The sequence below is a fragment of the Ranitomeya imitator genome, chromosome 1, assembly GCF_032444005.1.
Source record: "Ranitomeya imitator isolate aRanImi1 chromosome 1, aRanImi1.pri, whole genome shotgun sequence".
Taxonomy (NCBI): Eukaryota; Metazoa; Chordata; class Amphibia; order Anura; family Dendrobatidae; genus Ranitomeya; species Ranitomeya imitator.
The window spans coordinates 1,173,640,857-1,173,660,630 of record NC_091282.1 but is presented as its reverse complement, the minus strand read 5'-3'; the positions used below and the strand labels follow the sequence as shown (position 1 = coordinate 1,173,660,630).

The 19,774-nt window shown below is 47.8% G+C and overlaps 1 protein-coding gene across 2 annotated transcripts in view; it reads right to left on the bottom strand.

Annotated features, from left to right (window-relative positions):
* LCORL (ligand dependent nuclear receptor corepressor like) overlaps positions 1-19,494 on the bottom strand; it is a 159,417-nt gene extending 139,923 nt beyond the window's left edge. For both annotated transcript variants that reach the window (XM_069744690.1, XM_069744691.1), the window contains exon 1: positions 19,373-19,494. In XM_069744690.1, the coding sequence (XP_069600791.1) occupies positions 19,373-19,469 (97 nt within the window). In that variant the 5' untranslated portion in view covers positions 19,470-19,494. The remainder of the gene's footprint in view (positions 1-19,372) is intronic.
* Between the last annotated feature and the right edge of the window lie 280 nt (positions 19,495-19,774).

The window sequence follows — 19,774 nt, the reverse complement described above, 5'->3', positions numbered from 1 at the left end:
GGTCGGAATGGCACCGACTTTCATGACGCAGCGTATGCGTCAAAGGTCGGGAAGGGGTTAAAAAAAAAAAAATTGTGCAATTTTCCGATACCCGTGGCATCTCCATTTTTCGTGATCTCTGGTTGGGTGAGGGCTTATTTTTGGTGAGCTGACCTTTTTATTGGTACTATTTTGGTGCAGATACGTTCTTTAGATCACCCGTTATTGCATTTTAACGCAATGTCGAGGCGACCAAAAAGAACGCAATTCTGGTGAATCGAATTTTTTTCTAGCTACTCCGTTTAGCGATCAGGTTAATCCTTTTTATTGATCGATCAGGCGATTCTAAACGTGACGATACCAAATATATGAAGGATTTTTTTATTTTATTTTGAATGGGATGAAAGGGGGGGTGATTTAAACACTTATAGTTTTTATTTTTTCATATATATTTTTTACACTTTTGAAATGCTTTAAATAGCCTCCATTCGAGGCTAGAAGCTGGCACAACTCGATCGGCTCTGCTATATAGGAGCAAAGCATAGATGGCCTCTATGTAGCAGAATTACAGGCTTGCTATGAGCGCCGACCACAGGGTGGCACTCACAGCAAGCCGGCATCAACAACCACAGAGGTCTTCAATAGACCTCTGGTTGTCATTGTGGGCAGCATGGTGGCGCAGTGGTTAGCACTACAGCCTTGCAGCGCTGGGGTCCTGGGTTCTAATCCCACCCAGGACAACATCTGAAAAGAGTTTGTATGTTCTCTCCGTGTTTGCGTGGGTTTCCCCTGGTACTCCGGTTTCCTCCCACATTCCAAAGACATACTGATAGGAATTCTAGATTGTGAGCCCAATCGGGGACAGTGATGATAATGTGTGCAAAACTGTAAAGCGCTGCGGAATATGTTAGCGCTATATAAAAATAAAGATTATTATTATTTATTATTATCGCTGACCCCCGATCACATGACGGCCGGAAATGCTAGTTAAATGCTGCAGTCAGCGTTTGACAGCGGGCATTTAACTAGTTAATAGCGGTGAGTGGATCGCGATTCCGCAGCCCACATCAAAGCGGGGGTACTGACCTTAGATGTACTATCCCATCCGAGGTCAGAAAGGGGTTAAAATTAGTGAAAAACGCAACAGTGAAAGAATTGACATCCTGAATATGTGGGGGGAAAAAAAAAAAGCTTAGATGGTTCAAATCTGCAAAGAAAAATAAGCAGCATGTGCATAACATTTCAGAAATCTGATTTCACTTTGCTGTTAAGGCCCTGTCACACTTAGCGACGCTAAAGCGATCCCGACAACGATACGACCTGTCAGGGATCGTTGCTGCGTCGCTATGTGGTCGCTGGTGAGATGTCAAACAGTGAGATCTTCCCAACGACGCAGCAGCGATGCGGCGACCTGTAGCGACCTGTACAACGATGTCGTTGGTCGTTGTGACCCTGTCACATGGCAGCTATTATGACGATTCAGACCTCGATGAGGGACGTCCTGTGCGACGTTGTAGTCACACAGGCGTGCATTTGCGGTGCCTTTTCCGCGCCCATTCAGTTCCGATTGGTGGCCGCTACTGCGTTCTGATTGGCGGCCTTGCATTATGAGGCGACACAATAGCCCTTCCGTCCTTTGTTCCTGTCCGCGTGGTGGTTTGCAGATTAAGGAAAAATGAAAACGCATTTGAGACCCCAAACGATACAAACAGTGCACAAAATATAGGTGTCAGAAGAACCGTTTAAGAATAGATAAATCGAAGAGGAAAAGGATGGAAGCGCTACTATGTCGCCTTCTGTTGAAGGCATGACCGCTAATCAGAACACAGTAGCGACCACCAATCGGAGCGGAGGGGTGGGGAAAAGGCAACGCAAATGCACGCCTATGTGTCGGTGTCTGAGTCGTCAACGAGGTCGTTGGTAAGGTGTCAAACACAGCGATGTGTGCTACCCAGCGGGACCTCAACGATCAAAAAAAGGTCCAGGCCATTCCTTCACGACCAGCGATCTCACAGCAGGAGCCTGATCGCTGCTACGTGTCACACATAGCGAGATCGCTACTGAGGTCGCTGTTGCGTCACAAAACTTGTGACTCAGCAGCGATCTCGCTAGCGACCTTGCTTAGTGTGAAGTACCCCTTACTGTGAAACGCTTTTTTTCCACCTACAAAAAATAAAAATAAAAACACCATGGCAAAATCAGAGTGAACAAGCACTAAGCAATGGCAATCACCAAAGAACCCAAATATTTAAGAGGTTGACTCTCCAGAGGCAGCTTCTCCTACTAAGGCTGTGTACACACGATGCAGATTTGGTGCAGAATTTTCTGCATAAAATCTGCACTAAATCTGCATCTCCTGGCAGAATCCGCAGGTGCGTTTTTTATGCGTTTTTTGTGCAGATTTTACCAATGGATTTCTATAATGGAGGGGTGCAGAAACGCTGCAGAACTGCACAAAAGTAGTGACATGCACTTCTTTGAAATCTGCAGCGTTTCTGCGCAGATTTTTCTGCACAGCTTTTTTTTCACATTGATTTACATTGTACTGTAATCACAGTGCAGTTCTGCAGCGTTTCTGCTGCAGTTCTGCACTAAATCTGCATCGTGTGCACATACCCTTAGGGTACATGCCCCTGATCAGGAATAGTAGAGTTTTGGAAGCAGCGCATGCACTTTTGCTCTAAAACTATGCGGAACACTATTATTCCCGATCGTGGGCACGTACCCTTAGGCCGGCCTCACACTAGCGAGTTTTACGGACGTATGAGCGCATTAAATACGTCCGTAAAACACGCATTCCTTCCACACGGCCCAATTATTCTCTATGCCCCAGCTCCTATCTGCCGTATTTTACTGATCCGTATTATACGGCTTTCTACGGCCGTAGAAAATCGCAGCATGCTGCGTTTGTCACCGTATTGCGCAAAAAAAAAAAAAAAAAAAAAAAAAATCGCCAATGCAAGTCTATGGGGGCCCGAAAAATACGGATTACACACGGACCAGCAGTGTGACTTGCGAGAAATATGCAGCGGTGTTAGCGAGAAAAGCCGGCAATTCAGTGCGGTGTACAGTAAAATCACACTGACAGCTTACAGTAGAATAGGTGGATTGAATGTGTACACATATATATTGTCACTGAGACACATATGTATATATATTAATATTTCATACAGCGCTAGATAGCTTAAATGCCGGTAATTTAATTACCGGCTTTTGCCATCTCCTTCCTAAACCCGACATGATATGAGACCTGGTTACATACAGTAAACCATGTCATATCCCCCTTTTTTTGCATATTCCACACTACTAATGTTAGTAGTGTGTATGTGCAAAATTTGGCCGTTCTAGCTATTAAATTAAAGGGTTAAATGGTGGAAAAAATTGGCGTGTGCTCCCGCGCAATTTTCTCCACCAGAGTAGTAAAGCCAGTGACTGAGGGCAGATGTTAAAGGGAACCTGTCACCCCGTTTTTTCAGATTGAGATATAAATACTGTTAAATAGGGCCTGCGCTGTGCGTTATTATAGTGTATGTAGTGTACCCTGATTCCCCACCTATGCTGAGAAATACATTACCAAAGTCGCCGTTTTCGCCTGTCAATCAGGCTGGTCAGGTCAGGTGGGCGTGGTGACATCACGCTTTTCTTCCCCAGCTTTACGTTGGTGGCGTAGTGGTGTGCGCATGTCGCAGTGACGAATCCACTGCGCGCACGTGAAGAAGCAGCGCGCGATCTGCGCTATTACCCCCTGTCATCGGTGGGGGCGGCCATCTTCCTGGGGCCGCGCGTGCGCAGATGGAGTGCTCTGCTGCACGGGGCTTCAGGAAAATGGCCGCGGGATGCCGCGCGTGCGCAGAAGAGATCGCGGCGGCCATTTTCCCAAAGCCGAGATGCAAAACCAGCTTTATTTAACCCCTTTCCGACACTGGGAGTAATAGTACGCCCAAGTCTGACACCTTCCCTTTGAGGTGGGCTCCGGCGGTGATCCACCTGGTCGGCACTCATAGCAAGTAATTCAGCTACATATAGGCAAACTGATTTTCGCCTATATGTTGCTGAGTCGATCGGGTTATGGCAGAGCTTCTAGTCTCCCATGGGGACTAATGAAGCATGTCAAAAGTAAAATAAAAAATAAAAAAGAGTTTTTTTTTTAAATATTTTAACCCCTTCATGACCTAGGGATTTTTCCTTTTTCCGTGTTCGTTTTTCACTCCCCTCCTTCCCAGAGCCATAACTTTTTTATTTTTCCATCAATTTGGCCATGTGAGGGCTTATTTTTTGCGGGACGAGTTGTACTTTTGAACGACATCACTGATTTTAGCATGTCGTGTACTAGAAAACAGGAAAAAGTGCGGTGAAATTGCAAAAAAAAGCGCAATCCCACACTGGTTTTTTGTTTGGCTTTTTGCTAGGTTCACTAAATGCTAAAACTAACCTGCCATTTTGATTCTCCAGGTCAGTACGAGTTCATAGACACCTAACATGACTAGGTTATTTTTTACCTAAGTGGTGAAAAAAAAATCCAAACTTTGCTAAAAAAAAAAAAAAAATTGCGCCGTTTTCCGATACTCGTAGCGTCTCCATTTTTCATGATCTGGGGTCGGTTGAGGGCTTATTTTTTGCGTGCCGAGATGACGTTTTTAATGATAACATTTTGGTGCAGATACGTTCTTTTGATCGCCCGTTATTGCATTTTAATGCAATGTCGCAGCGACCAAAAAAAACCTAATTCTGGCGTTTTGAATTTTTTTCTCGCTACGCCGTTTAGCGATCAGGTTAATGCTTTTTTTTAATTGATAGATCGGGCGATTCTGAACGCAGCGATACCAAATGTGTAGATTTGATTTTTTTTTATTGATTTATTTTGATTGGGGCGAAAGGGGGGTGATTTAAACTTTTATATTTTTCTCACTTTTTCTTTTTTTTTTTTTTACTTTTGCCATGCTTCAATAGCCTCCATGGGAGGCTAGAAGCAGGCACAGCTCGATCGGCTCTGCTACATAGCAGCGATGTGCTGTTCGCTGCTATATAGCAGAAAATCAGGTGTGCTGTGAGCGCCGACCACAGGGTGGCGCTCACAGCTACTGGCGATCAGTAACCATAGAGGTCTCAAGGACCTCTATGGTTACCATTCTGAAGCATCGCCGACCTCCGATCATGTGACGGGGGCCGGCGATGACGTCATTTCCGGCCGCCCGGCCGGATGCGGTAATTAAATGCCGCTGTCTGCGTTTGACAGCGGCATTTAACTAGTTAATAGGCGCGGGCAGATCGCGATTCTGCCCACGCCTATTATGGGCACATGTCAGCTGTTCAAAACAGCTGACATGTCCCGGCTTTGATGCGGGCTCACCGCCGGAGCCCGCATCAAAGCCGGGCTTCTGACCTTGGACGTACTATCCGTAATGCAGAGCCGTAAAAATAAAACAAAAATTTTTTCCCACAAAAATTATTTTTTAGCCCCCAGTTTTGTATTTTCTCGAGGGTAACAGGAGAAATTGGAACCCAAAAGTTGTTGTCCAATTTGTCCTGAGTGCGCCGATACCCCATATGTGGGGGGGAACCACCGTTTGGGCACATGGGAGGGAAGGAGCGCCATTTGGAATGCAGACTTAGATGGAATGGTCTGCAGGCGTCACATTGCGTTTGCAGAGACCCTGATGTACCTAAACAGTAGAAACCCCCCACACGTGACCCCATATTGGAAACTAGACCCCACAAGGAACTTATCTAGATGTGTTGTGAGAACTTTGAACCCCCAAGTGTTTCACTACAGTTTATAACGCAGAGCCGTGAAAATAAGAAATCCTTTTTTTCCCCCCACAAAAATTAATTTTTAGCCCCCAGTTCTGTATTTTTTAGAGGGTAAAAGGAGAAATTGGACGCCAAAAGTTGTTGTCCAATTTGTCCTGAGTACGCTGATACCCCATATGTTGGGGTAAACCACTGTTTGGGCACACGGGAGAGCTCGGAAGGGAAGGAGCACTGTTTTACTTTTTCAACGCAGAATTGGCTGGAATTGAGATCGGACGCCATGTCGCGTTTGGAGAGCCCCTGATGTGCCTAAACAGTGGAAACCCCCCAATTATAACTGAAACCCTAATCCAAACACACCCCTAACCCTAATCCCAACTGTAACCCTAACCACACACCTAACCCTGACACACCCCTAACCCTAATCCCAACCCTATTCCCAACCGTAAATGTAATCCAAACCCTAACCCTAACTTTAGCCCCAACCCTAACTGTAGCCTTAACCCTAGCCCCAACCCTAACCCTAGCCCTAAGGGGAAAATGGAAATAAATACATTTTTTAAATTTTTTAATTTTTCCCTAACTAAGGGGGTGATGAAGGGGGGTTTGATTTACTTTTATAGCGTTTTTTAGCGGATTTTTATGATTGGCAGCCGTCACACACTGAAAGACGCTTTTTATTGCAAAAAATATTTTTTGCGTTACCACATTTTGAGAGCTATAATTTTTCCATATTTGAGTCCACAGAGTCATGTGAGGTCTTGTTTTTTGCGGGACGAGTTGACGTTTTTATTGGTAACATTTTCGGGCACGTGACATTTTTTGATCGCTTTTTATTCCGATTTTTGTGAGGCAGAATGACCAAAAACCAGCTATTCATGAATTTCTTTTGGGGGAGGCGTTTATACCGTTCCACGTTTGGTAAAATTGATGAAGCAGTTTCATTCTTCGGGTCAGTACGATTACAGCATCACCTCATTTATATCATTTTTTTATGTTTTGGCGCTTTAATACGATAAAAACCATTATAGAAAAAATAATTATTTTTGCATCGCTTTATTCTGAGGACTATAACTTTTTTATTTTTTTGCTGATGCTGTATGGCGGCTCGTTTTTTGTGGGACAAGATGACGCTTTCAGCGGTACCATGGTTATTTATATCTGTTCTTTTGATCGCGTGTTATTCCACTTTTTGTTCGGCGGTATGATAAAGCGTTGTTTTTTGCCTCTTTCTTACGGTGTTTACTGAAGGGGTTAACTAGTGGGACAGTTTTATAGGTGGGGTCGTTACGGACGCGGCGATACTAAATGTGTACTTTTATTTGTTTTTTTTTATTTAGATAAAGAAATGAATTTATGGGAATAATAATTTTTTTTTTTTTTTTTTTCATTATTTAGGATTTTTTTTTTTTTTTACTTTTTTTTAAACTTTTTTTACTTTGTCCCGGGGGGGGGGGGGGGGACATCACAGTTCAGTGATCTGACAGTTTGCACAACACTCTGTCAGATCACCGATCTGACTTGCAGCGTTGCAGGCTTACCAAGCGCCTGCTCTCAGCAGGCACTTGGTAAGCCACCTCCCTCCCTGCAGGACCCGGATGCCGCGGCCATCTTGGATCCGGGCCTGCTGGAGGGAGGTAAGGAGACCCTCGCAGCAACGCGATCACATTGCGTTGCTCCGGGGGTCTCCGGGAAGCCCGCAGGGAGCCCCCTCCCTGCGCGATGCTTCCCTGTACCGCCGGCACACCACGATCATGTTTGATCGCGGTGTGCCGGGGGAGGTCTGTGACCGCTCCTGGCACATAGCGCCGGATGTCAGCTGCGATAGGCAGCTGACACCCGGCCGCGCTCCACCGTGAGCACGGCCAATCGCGCTGGACGTACTATTCCGTCCTTGGGAAGTAGGGCCCACCCCACATGGACGGAATAGTACGTCCAATGGCAGAAAGGGGTTAAACATTCCAAAAATTCTTGTGAATCATCTGAAGGGTTAATAAACTTCTTAAATGTTTTGAGCACCTTGAGGTGTGCAGTTTTTAGAATGGTATAACTTTTTGGTATTTTCTATCATATAGACCCCTCAAAGTGACTTCAAATGTGATGTGGTCCCTTAACCCCTTTCTGACCTCGGACGGGATAGTACGTCCGAGGTCAGATCCAAAAAGAACGTATCTGCACCAAAATGCTATCATTAAAAACGTCATCTCGGCAAAAAATAAGCCCTCAACCGACCCCAGATCATGAAAAATGGAGACGCTACGAGTATCGGAAAATGGCGCAATTTTTTTTTTTTTTTAGCAAAGTTTGGAATTTTTTTTCACCACTTAGGTAAAAAATAACCTAGTCATGTTAGGTGTCTATGAACGCGTACTGACCTGGAGAATCATAATGTCAGGTCAGTTTTAGCATTTAGTGAGCCTAGCAAAAAAGGCAAACAAAAAACAAGTGTGGGATTGCACTTTTTTTGCAATTTCACCGCACTTGGAATTTTTTTCCCGTTTTCTAGTACAAGACATGGTAAAACCAATGATGTCGTTCAGTACAACTCGTCCCGCAAAAAATAAGCCCTCACATGGCCAAATTGACGGAAAAATAAAAAAGTTATGGCTCTGGGAAGGAGGGGAGTGAAAAACGAACACGGAAAAACGAAAAATCCCAAGGTCATGAAGGGGATAAAATAAAAAAAAAAACAACAAAAAAAAATGTTGTAAAAATGAGAAATCGCTGGTCAACTTTTAACCCTTAACTCCTCAACAAAAAAAACAAAAAAAACAAAAAAAAAATGATGGTTCCAAAATTGTGCTGATGTAAAGTAGACATGTGGGTAATGTTACTTATTAAGTACCGTATATACTCGAGTATAAGCAGAGATTTTCAGCCCAAAATTTTGGGCTGAAAGTGCCCCTCTCGGCTTATACTCGAGTCACGGTGAGCGGCAGGGTCGGCGGATGAGGGGGAGAGGGTGCTGAGGCATACTTACCTAGTCCCGGCGGTCCCCCTGCCTTTCACACGGTCTTCGGTGCTGCAGCTCTTCCCCTCTTCAGCGGTCACGTGGGACCGCTCATTAGAGAAATGAATATGCGGCTCCACCTCCCATAGGGGTGGAGCCGCGTATTCATTTCTCTAATCAGCGGTGTCGGTGACCGCTGATAGAGGAAGAGGCTGCGGCACCGAAGACCGTGTGACAGGCAGAGGGAGCGGGACGCCGGGAGCAGGTAAGTATGTAATAGTCACCTGTCCGCGTTCCACATGCCGGGCGCCGCTCTGTCTTCGCGTCCTCTTGCACTGACTGTTCAGGTCAGAGGGCACAATGACGCATATAGTGTGCGTGCCGCCCTCTGCATGATCAGTCAGTGCGGAGAGACGCCGGGACCGGACGCTGGGAGCTGCAAGCAAGAGAGGTGAGTATGGCTTTTTTTTTTTTTTTTTTTTTTATTGCAGTAGCAGCAATGGCACAGCTTTCCATGGCACAGCTATGGGGCAGGAATGAACGGCGCAGAGCACTATATGGCAGCTATGGGGCAGGAATGAACGGCGCAGAGCACTATATGGCAGCTATGGGGCAATGATGAACGGCGCAGAGCACTATATGGCACAGCTATGGGGCAATAATGAACGGCGCAGAGCACTATATGGCACAGCTATGGGGCAATAATGAACGGTGCAGAGCACTATATGGCACAGTTTTATATGGCACATCTATGGGGCAATAATGAACAGTATGGAACATTATATATGGCACAGCTTTATATGGAGCATCTTATGGGGCAATAATGAACGGTATGGAGCATCTATTTTTATTCTTGAAATTCACCGGTAGCTGCTGCATTTTCCACCCTAGGCTTATACTCGAGTCAATAAGTTTTCCCAGTTTTTGTGGCAAAATTAGGGGGGTCAGCTTATACTCGGGTCGGCTTATACTCGAGTATATACGGTATTTTGTGAAACATGTCTCTGACTTAAGGGCATGAAAATTCAAAGCTGGAAAATTGAGACATTTTCAAAATTTTCGCCAAATTTCTGGGGGTTTTTTTTCCCCCCCACAAATTAACAAATATCAAAGAAATTTTACCACTAACATGAAGTACAATATGTCACTAGAAAACAATCTCGGAATCATCAGGATCCGTTGAAGCGTTCCAGAGTTATAACCTCAAAGGGACAGTGGTCAGAATTGTAAAAATTGGCCCGATCATTAACGTGCAAACCACCCTAGGGGGTAAAGGGGTTAAAATCTTCAACATCAAAAATTCACCTAAAGCTCATCTTGAGAAGAACATAGCCCAACCCTGACAAACCGCAAATATCGCTAGGGCTGCTCTTTGTCAGGCATTTTTCCTGCAGTAGCCATTCAGACAAGAAGCCAGGGAGTAATACAAGAATGGCTCAGGTCTGCAAAAACAGCACCCACTTCAGACAAGTTCCAAGTCCTGGCCCAGAGAATAACCCCCCCCGCCCCAACATGACATCCATATGCCAATAGCACACAGTCTTTTCCACGCAGCTATGGAAATTGACCTGCAGTATATCAATTTATACTGAGTCAATTTGCGTTTTATTTATTATGGTTTGCTTATGGAGCGCTATCATATTCCACAGCACTATACACACACAATATTGCTGCCCCCACAGGGTATTTATATCATGAACCCCAATCACTAATCTTTGGAGGGTGGGAGGAAACTGAAGAACACGGAGGAAAGACACGTAAATTTGGAGAGAACATACAAAAGACGCATGAAACACGTACATGCCATTACCAAGAAGTTGAAGACACATACACAAAAAAAAAAAAGATCGTACAAAAGAAATGCAATTTACCAAAATGTGATCATGGCTACAGAAACACTGCTAAAAAGTTTCAGCATCAATTCGCTGCTCCAAAATATACACCATGGGAACTTTCAAGTAACATTCCCTTTAAAATCAAAGTAGGGGGTAAAAAAAAAAAAAAAGCCCTGCAAACAAAAACTTTCTGTGACTATTTGTAAAGTTAGGCTGCCGTCACACTAGCAGTATTTGGTCAGTATTTTACATCAGTATTTCCCAGCCAAAACCAGGAGTGGGTGATAAATACAGAAGTGGTGCATATGTTTCTATTATACTTTTCCTCTTTGTTCCATTTCTGGTTTTGGCTTACAAATACTGATGTAAAATACTGACCAAATACTGCTAGTGTGACGGCAGCCTCACTCTGCAAAAGTATGAAACACCGAGTAAAGACTGTCTGTGGTCTCCTTAGCTGGACTTGATAGCTAGAACATACGAAGCTGTAGAATTCGGGTCCGGAGACCTGTGGAAAATCGTAGTTACTTACCGATAATGGTATTTTTCTGATCCCATGACGGCACCACGGAGAGAATTACATAGATTGTACATTAGGGGGGGACCACTGCCACCAGAACCCTTCTCCCAAAGGTGATGTCTGAAGAAGAAGTTAAATCTAGCCGGTAATGGTTAAAGAATGTAGAGGGAGAAGACCAAGTAGCAGCTCTACATGTCTGCTCTATCGAGGTGCCGGCTCTCTGCCCAGGAAGTCACCACCGCTCTGGTTGAATGGGCTCTTATCTCCTCCGGGACGGCTGCTCCACAGGAGGAATAGGATAGGGTGATGGCGTCTCTTATCCATCTTGCCAGTATGACCTTTGATGCTTTTTGTCCATTCCGTGGACCCAGGAAGCAAACAAAAAGCCCTATCCTTCCTACACTCCCTCGTAGCTATCAGATACTGGACTAGGCATCTCTTTACATCTAAGGTATGTAGCACTTCTTCCCCCTTACTTTTGGGATTGGGGCAGAAAGAGGGCAGAGAGATTTCTTGGGTCCTATGGAATTGTGATGCAACTTTCGGGAGGTAAGATGGGTCGGTCGTAAGGATGACTATCTTCCAGTATCTGCGTAAAGGGTGGGTATGCTGATAAAGCCTGTATATCGCTAGCCCTACGGGCTGATGTTAAAGCTACGAGAAGGGAGGTCTTAAGGGATATGATTTTCAACTGAACCTCAGACAGAGGTTCAAAGGGAGCCTTAGTTAATGCATTCAGGACTAAGGTTAGATCCCGGGAAGTAGTATGAAGGGGAATAGGCCTGGATCTAGTTGAAGCCCTAATAAATCTTATTATCCAACGATACGATTTTTAGCTAGGTCATAGTTGTACAAAGCTCCTAGAGCAGCCACCTGAACTTTCAAGGTGCTTGTAGACAGCTCCTAGAGCAGCCACCTGAACTTTCAAGGTGCTTGTAGACAACCCCTGTTCCAACCCTTTCTGTAAAAACTCTAAGATTTTGTTTAATGGGACTTCCCTGGTTAGGTCGGCACCTGATACTGCGATGAATTTTTTCCACACTCGCCCATATGCTTTAGTAGTTACTGGTTTCCTACTTTGTAGTAGGGTGGATATGAAGTTTGAAGAGAAACCCCTACTGCTTAGGAGTTCCCTCAAATGCCAAGCTGTCATGTGTAAGTTTTTTTTTTATGTGTAGATGATACACTGGCCCCTGGGACAAAAGGTCTGGAGTGTCCGGCAGGACCCAAGGGTCTGAGATGGACATCATCTTCATCCACAAAAAACATTCTTCGTTCAGGGACAGGAAACCAACTAATGTGGGAGAGAGAGAGGTACCGCTTTTTTTCACCTGTAGGTTTCCTGTCCCTGAGGGCGGATCCCTCTCCGTGGTGCCGTCATGGGGGAAAGAAAGTTTGTACATTTGGACTTGCCGTAGCGCAACACTAAAATGTTGTAAAATTGACTAAGGGTCTCACCAACCTGGTACCCATCTTGGCATGCTCTTTGTCTATAATATTCCCAATGTAACGAGTGTGTAGGAGTATACAAGGAAGCATATCAATCACGCTCCACACAAACTTTGGGAAAGTTCACACCAATACCAGGTAACGAAGCATTTCCTCCTTGTACCCGACGCTTTCTTGCACAATACAAGTTGTGATCCTCTCCCCTGCACAAGCCGAACACGAGAACACTGCGCAGCCAAATTGTATAACATTTCGGCTAAAGGAAGACTATTTTAGTCCATTAAGAGATGATTAGTGTCCTTATAAAAGGTCATTTCAGGACTCGATTGTCATTACCCATGAACTGTTAACCCTTTGACGCACAAGAAATCCAACACAATCCATGGCTACGGGAGTCACAAATGCAGGTTTATTAGCGCATTTCACACCATTAACTGATTTTACCAGTGCATCCCCTCAGGAACACATACGTACAAATCTATCTATGGACATATTGGTAATATCTAACTACTTACAGGAAAAAAAAATTCTTCTGCCATGAAAACTAAAAGCAGCTTTATCTTACAACTCGAGTTACATAATCTACTGAGCGGAGGGTCAATGTTATATTCGATAACTTACATACGGGCGATATCGAACAGCTCCTCACCTTTTGTCAATCATTAGCTGTGTTAGCACTGACATACATGATGAAACAATGGGACTCCCCTTCCCCCCTCCCAAAAAAATAAATAAATAAATGGAGTCTCCGATGTTTAATTATCTCAGCCTTGCGCCTGCGAGGGATTCGTTCAGCGGTCCCAAGATATGCAGATTAACAAAGAAGGCGCCCGTCCACTAAGCAGATTCTAGAAGAGGATAGAAATGTTACTCACGATGATCGGAGAGTGGTTACATGCTCGCTTCTTCTCCGAAGGTGTGTGGTATTGCTTTAAAGGAGAGGGGTGTGATGGCAGTGACGCAGTATACAAGGGGTTAAGCACAGTTTAGCAGCCAGAGGGGGTCCCTGACCTATACCCCCTCCTACTGCAGATGCAATGGAGAGCTGTTAGTAAGTGGCACTGCAGCACATGAAGGCTTAACAGGGGGAGGTGTGCCTTCCCTATACTTAAAGTCCATCTCCATCTAGGCTACAGAAGAAGCAGAAGACTCCAGATGATGCAACCGAGCACATTCACAGCAATTAAGACTTTAACACAATATCCCCAATCCCGGGAGACCAGTCAAAAAGCTTATACACAACAGAGCAGCGTGCCCAATGACAGAGCGCGGGCGCACAGCCAAGGAGCGTGCTTCAAAAATCAACACGTTCTACTACTTCCAAGATGATTCCTCTGCCTCCCAGCTATTAATATATTGGGTGGGGTTAGAATATTTGCAGATCCGGGGCACAGGTCGCCTCTTACAGGCTGGGATTAGATAAAAATAACATCACAGACCAGCACGGTTACACAGGCCGCATGTGGGCTATAATCTGCGCCACCCAAATAAATCCAATGATCCACAAGACGGGGATTGTGCACAGCAGATGGATACGAAGAGGGACAACAAGCAATCCTACACGTGAAGAGCAGCGTACATCCAAAAAAAAGGTTGTATGTACGCACAAAATTAGGACGATATTCAATATGGGGCTAAAAAAGTATCATGGGTACCTGTGTGGGAGAAATGGGGGGTTGACGTGCCTATTAAGGATCATAGGAGCACTGAAGCTTCTATGATTCCTGTAGATAGAGATAATCTGTACATCTACATACATGAGAGATCCAGCTATGACCCACACAATGTAGTGTGCATAGCTTTAAAAGGCATTTTTTAATACTTGACCCATTAGCATCAAATAAATCCCCCCCGGACCCTCTACGTAAAATTATGTTTTGTAAAGTGCTCATTCTGACTACAGGGCAACGATCTAGGCAGCCAGGAGGTGATCCTGTACATCAGGGGGCGCACATCACCTCGTCATTGACACTTTACCCATGTACACGGCCACACAAAGGATCCGTTAACTAATAGGACCCACCCACACGTAACAAAGATGCGCATCACAGCAAGCATTAGCAACGTCATCACGGGAAGCATTGGCAACGTCATCACGGGGAGCGCAGGACGTACCCCTGTGCCAGCGCCGCACGCCAGCGCTCACATAGTATCGATTAGACCGTGCACAGGAGAATCACATTCTGTAACAGGTGTTGAAGGTGACAGAATAAAATATCACAATTCCAAGGTCATCTAATAAGAACCCCGAAACTGGAGGTACAAAGTCAGATGGAGGAATGATGCACGGATCGGGCCGCCGTGCGCAAAGAGCGACTGCTGTAATCTACATTTTATGGAACGTGAAGAAACGCAACAATAGCGTCTGAACAAAGGGGGCGTCCGGAGCAGAGGGGGCGGCGGCGTCCGGAGTAGGGATATACAGGATACTACATGGAAGGGAACGGATATCACTACGAGAAGGATTTATAGCTGACCAACCTCTGTAATAATATGGATTCCACCTGCTTGTATTATTACAGGTCACTGGTCTGCTTGTCAGTAACTCTTACATCTGACCGGACACTAATACAAGGGGGGGGTACGGTAACACCTACCACAGTACATTAATACAGGGGGGTACGGTAACACCTACCACAGTACATTAATACAGGGGGGGGGGGGGGGAACGGTAACACCTACCACAGTACACTAATACAGGGGGGGGATATGGTAACACCTACCACAGTACACTAATACAGGGGGGGGATATGGTAACACCTACCACAGTACACTAATACAGGGTGGGGGGGGGACGGTAACACCTACCACAGTACACTAATACAGGGGGGGATATGGTAACACCTTACACAGTACACTCATACAGGGGGGGGGGATATGGCAACACCTACCACAGTACATTAATACAGGGGGGTACGGTAACACCTACCACAGTACACTAATACAGGGGGGGGACGGTAACACCTACCACAGTACACTAATACAGGGGGGGGGGGGGGACGGTAACACCTACCACAGTACACTAATACAGGGGGGTACGGTAACACCTACCACAGTACACTAATACAGGGGGGGATATGGTAACACCTACCACAGTACACTCATACAGGGAGGGGTACGGTAACACCTACCACAGTACACTAATACAGGGGGGGGACGGTAACACCTACCACAGTACACTAATACAGGGGGGTACGGTAACACCTACCACAGTACACTAATACAGGGGGGTACGGTAACACCTACCACAGTACATTAATACAGGGGGGGGGGGGGGGGAGGGAACGGTAACACCTACCACAGTACACTAATACAGGGGGGGATATGGTAACACCTACCACAGTACACTAATACAGGGGGGGGGGACGGTAACACCTACCACAGTACACTAATACAGGGGGGGGGGGACGGTAACACCTACCACAGTACACTAATACAGGGGGGGGGACGGTAACACCTACCACAGTACACTAATACAGGGGGGGGGGACGGTAACACCTACCACAGTACACTAATACAGGCGGGGGGACGGTAACACCTACCACAGTACACTAATACAGGGGGGGTACGGTAACACCTACCACAGTACACTAATACAGGGGGGGGGGGCACGGTAACACCTACCACAGTACACTCATACAGGGGGGGGGGGGGGACGGTAACACCTACCACAGTACACTAATACAGGGGGGGGGGGCACGGTAACACCTACCACAGTACACTAATACAGGGGGGGGGGCACGGTAACACCTACCACAGTACACTAATACAGGGGGGGGGACGGTAACACCTACCACAGTACACTAATACAGGGGGGGATATGGTAACACCTACCACAGTACACTAATACAGGGGGGGGGACGGTAACACCTACCACAGTACACTAATACAGGGGGGGGGGGACGGTAACACCTACCACAGTACACTAATACAGGGGGGGGGGGGACGGTAACACCTACCACAGTACACTAATACAGGGGGGGGGACGGTAACACCTACCACAGTACACTAATACAGGGGGGGGGACGGTAACACCTACCACAGTACACTAATACAGGGGGGGGGACGGTAACACCTACCACAGTACACTAATACAGGGGGGGGACGGTAACACCTACCACAGTACACTAATACAGGGGGGGGGACGGTAACACCTACCACAGTACACTAATACAGGGGGGGGGGGACGGTAACACCTACCACAGTACACTAATACAGGGGGGGGGGACGGTAACACCTACCACAGTACACTAATACAGGGGGGGGGGGGGGGGACGGTAACACCTACCACAGTACACTAATACAGGGGGGGGGGGGGACGGTAACACCTACCACAGTACACTAATACAGGGGGGGATATGGTAACACCTTACACAGTACACTCATACAGGGGGGGGGGATATGGCAACACCTACCACAGTACATTAATACAGGGGGGTACGGTAACACCTACCACAGTACACTAATACAGGGGGGGGACGGTAACACCTACCACAGTACACTAATACAGGGGGGGGGGGGGGACGGTAACACCTACCACAGTACACTAATACAGGGGGGTACGGTAACACCTACCACAGTACACTAATACAGGGGGGGATATGGTAACACCTACCACAGTACACTCATACAGGGAGGGGTACGGTAACACCTACCACAGTACACTAATACAGGGGGGGGACGGTAACACCTACCACAGTACACTAATACAGGGGGGTACGGTAACACCTACCACAGTACACTAATACAGGGGGGTACGGTAACACCTACCACAGTACATTAATACAGGGGGGGGGGGGAGGGAACGGTAACACCTACCACAGTACACTAATACAGGGGGGGGGACGGTAACACCTACCACAGTACACTAATACAGGGGGGGGGGACGGTAACACCTACCACAGTACACTAATACAGGCGGGGGGACGGTAACACCTACCACAGTACACTAATACAGGGGGGGTACGGTAACACCTACCACAGTACACTAATACAGGGGGGGGGCACGGTAACACCTACCACAGTACACTCATACAGGGGGGGGGGGGGACGGTAACACCTACCACAGTACACTAATACAGGGGGGGGGGGGACGGTAACACCTACCACAGTACACTCATACAGGGGGGGGGGGGGACGGTAACACCTACCACAGTACACTCATACAGGGGGGGGGGGGACGGTAACACCTACCACAGTACACTAATACAGGGGGGGGGGCACGGTAACACCTACCACAGTACACTAATACAGGGGGGGGGGCACGGTAACACCTACCACAGTACACTAATACAGGGGGGGGGACGGTAACACCTACCACAGTACACTAATACAGGGGGGGATATGGTAACACCTACCACAGTACACTAATACAGGGGGGGGGGACGGTAACACCTACCACAGTACACTAATACAGGGGGGGGGGACGGTAACACCTACCACAGTACACTAATACAGGGGGGGGGGACGGTAACACCTACCACAGTACACTAATACAGGGGGGGGGGACGGTAACACCTACCACAGTACACTAATACAGGGGGGGGGACGGTAACACCTACCACAGTACACTAATACAGGGGGGGGGACGGTAACACCTACCACAGTACACTAATACAGGGGGGGGACGGTAACACCTACCACAGTACACTAATACAGGGGGGGGGGGGGACGGTAACACCTACCACAGTACACTAATACAGGGGGGGGGGGGACGGTAACACCTACCACAGTACACTAATACAGGGGGGGGGGACGGTAACACCTACCACAGTACACTAATACAGGGGGGGGGGGGGGGACGGTAACACCTACCACAGTACACTAATACAGGGGGGGGGGGACGGTAACACCTACCACAGTACACTAATACAGGGGGGCACGGTAACACCTACCACAGTACACTAATACAGGGGGGCACGGTAACACCTACCACAGTACACTAATACAGGGGGGGGGGGACGGTAACACCTACCACAGTACACTAATACAGGGGGGCACGGTAACACCTACCACAGTACACTAATACAGGGGGGGGACGGTAACACCTACCACAGTACACTAATACAGGGGGGGGACGGTAACACCTACCACAGTACACTAATACAGGGGGGGGGGGGACGGTAACACCTACCACAGTACACTAATACAGGGGGGGGGGACGGTAACACCTACCAGCACACTGTGGGTCAGGAATCCATTATTACAGGAACATTACTGCCCGGGGGTCCGGTGCCATACAATACATGGGGGGTGGGAGCAGGCATTGTGTCCCCTATGACAGGACCGGGCCTCCCCACCACACGCAGAGACATCCATCTATCTATATTACACACGGTTCCCCGGGCATGTTACCGGCATATGTGCACGGTTGCAGCTCTCTCGTCACACGCGGCTCCGTGCTTCCTCCTGCGGACCCGTGAGGAGAAGTTGCGGCTCGCAGTGCGGAAGTCGCTCCCGGAGCCCTCGGCCTGGCCGTGCACCCCTGTGGGGGGTGGGGGTTGGCACCGGCCGCGCTCTTCCTGCGTGGCGCTCGGAGTGCTGTGGCCGGACAGCGCCACCTGTGAGGGGGGTACCGGCCGCGCTCCCGCACACGGTGGTGCCGTCCAGGAGTACAAGTTACGGACTATGGACAGTAACGGTGTGGCCGGACTGTCCCATCCCCCGCAGGGGGAGCACGGCCGCCCGGGGCATTTGTAGTGAACTCTCCACCTACCTGACACACGGTGCTCACGGCCGCTCTCCGGGCACAGCCTGCAGGTGACTCGGTCCCAGGCCACAACTCTCCGGTTTGTTTTGCTTCCTTGCTGTCAGTTGTGTGACTCCGGAGCGGGCGCTCCTCCTCCTGTCAGGCAGACAATACAGCCACACGCACTCCTCTCCACTTACCTACACAGTGGATGAGCCGGTGCCGCCAGGAGTCGAGCTCCCGCCGGAATCCCTTCCTCTCCGCCGTGCACCGAGGGCTCCGGCACTGGGCAGCCATTCTGTCGGTTCCCTTTTTCCATCTGCGTCTGACGTCACCGCTCGTCACTTACCATTCACTTCTCGCACACGCGAGGGGGCGGGGCCCGCGCCGGGTGATTGACAGGAGCATCTTCCTGGGTGGGCGGGCTCACGTCTGATTGGCAGGTCATGGGGACTGTCTGCAACGAGTGACCACGTGACTGTGACTAGCCCAGGCCGCCGAGGAGTCGTCTCCCCCGTCCCCCTCTTACCCCGGTGCCCCCATTACTGTCTGTTTAGGCTTCTGTTTTACAAAGTTATGTATGGTGACCCCATAAAGTAATA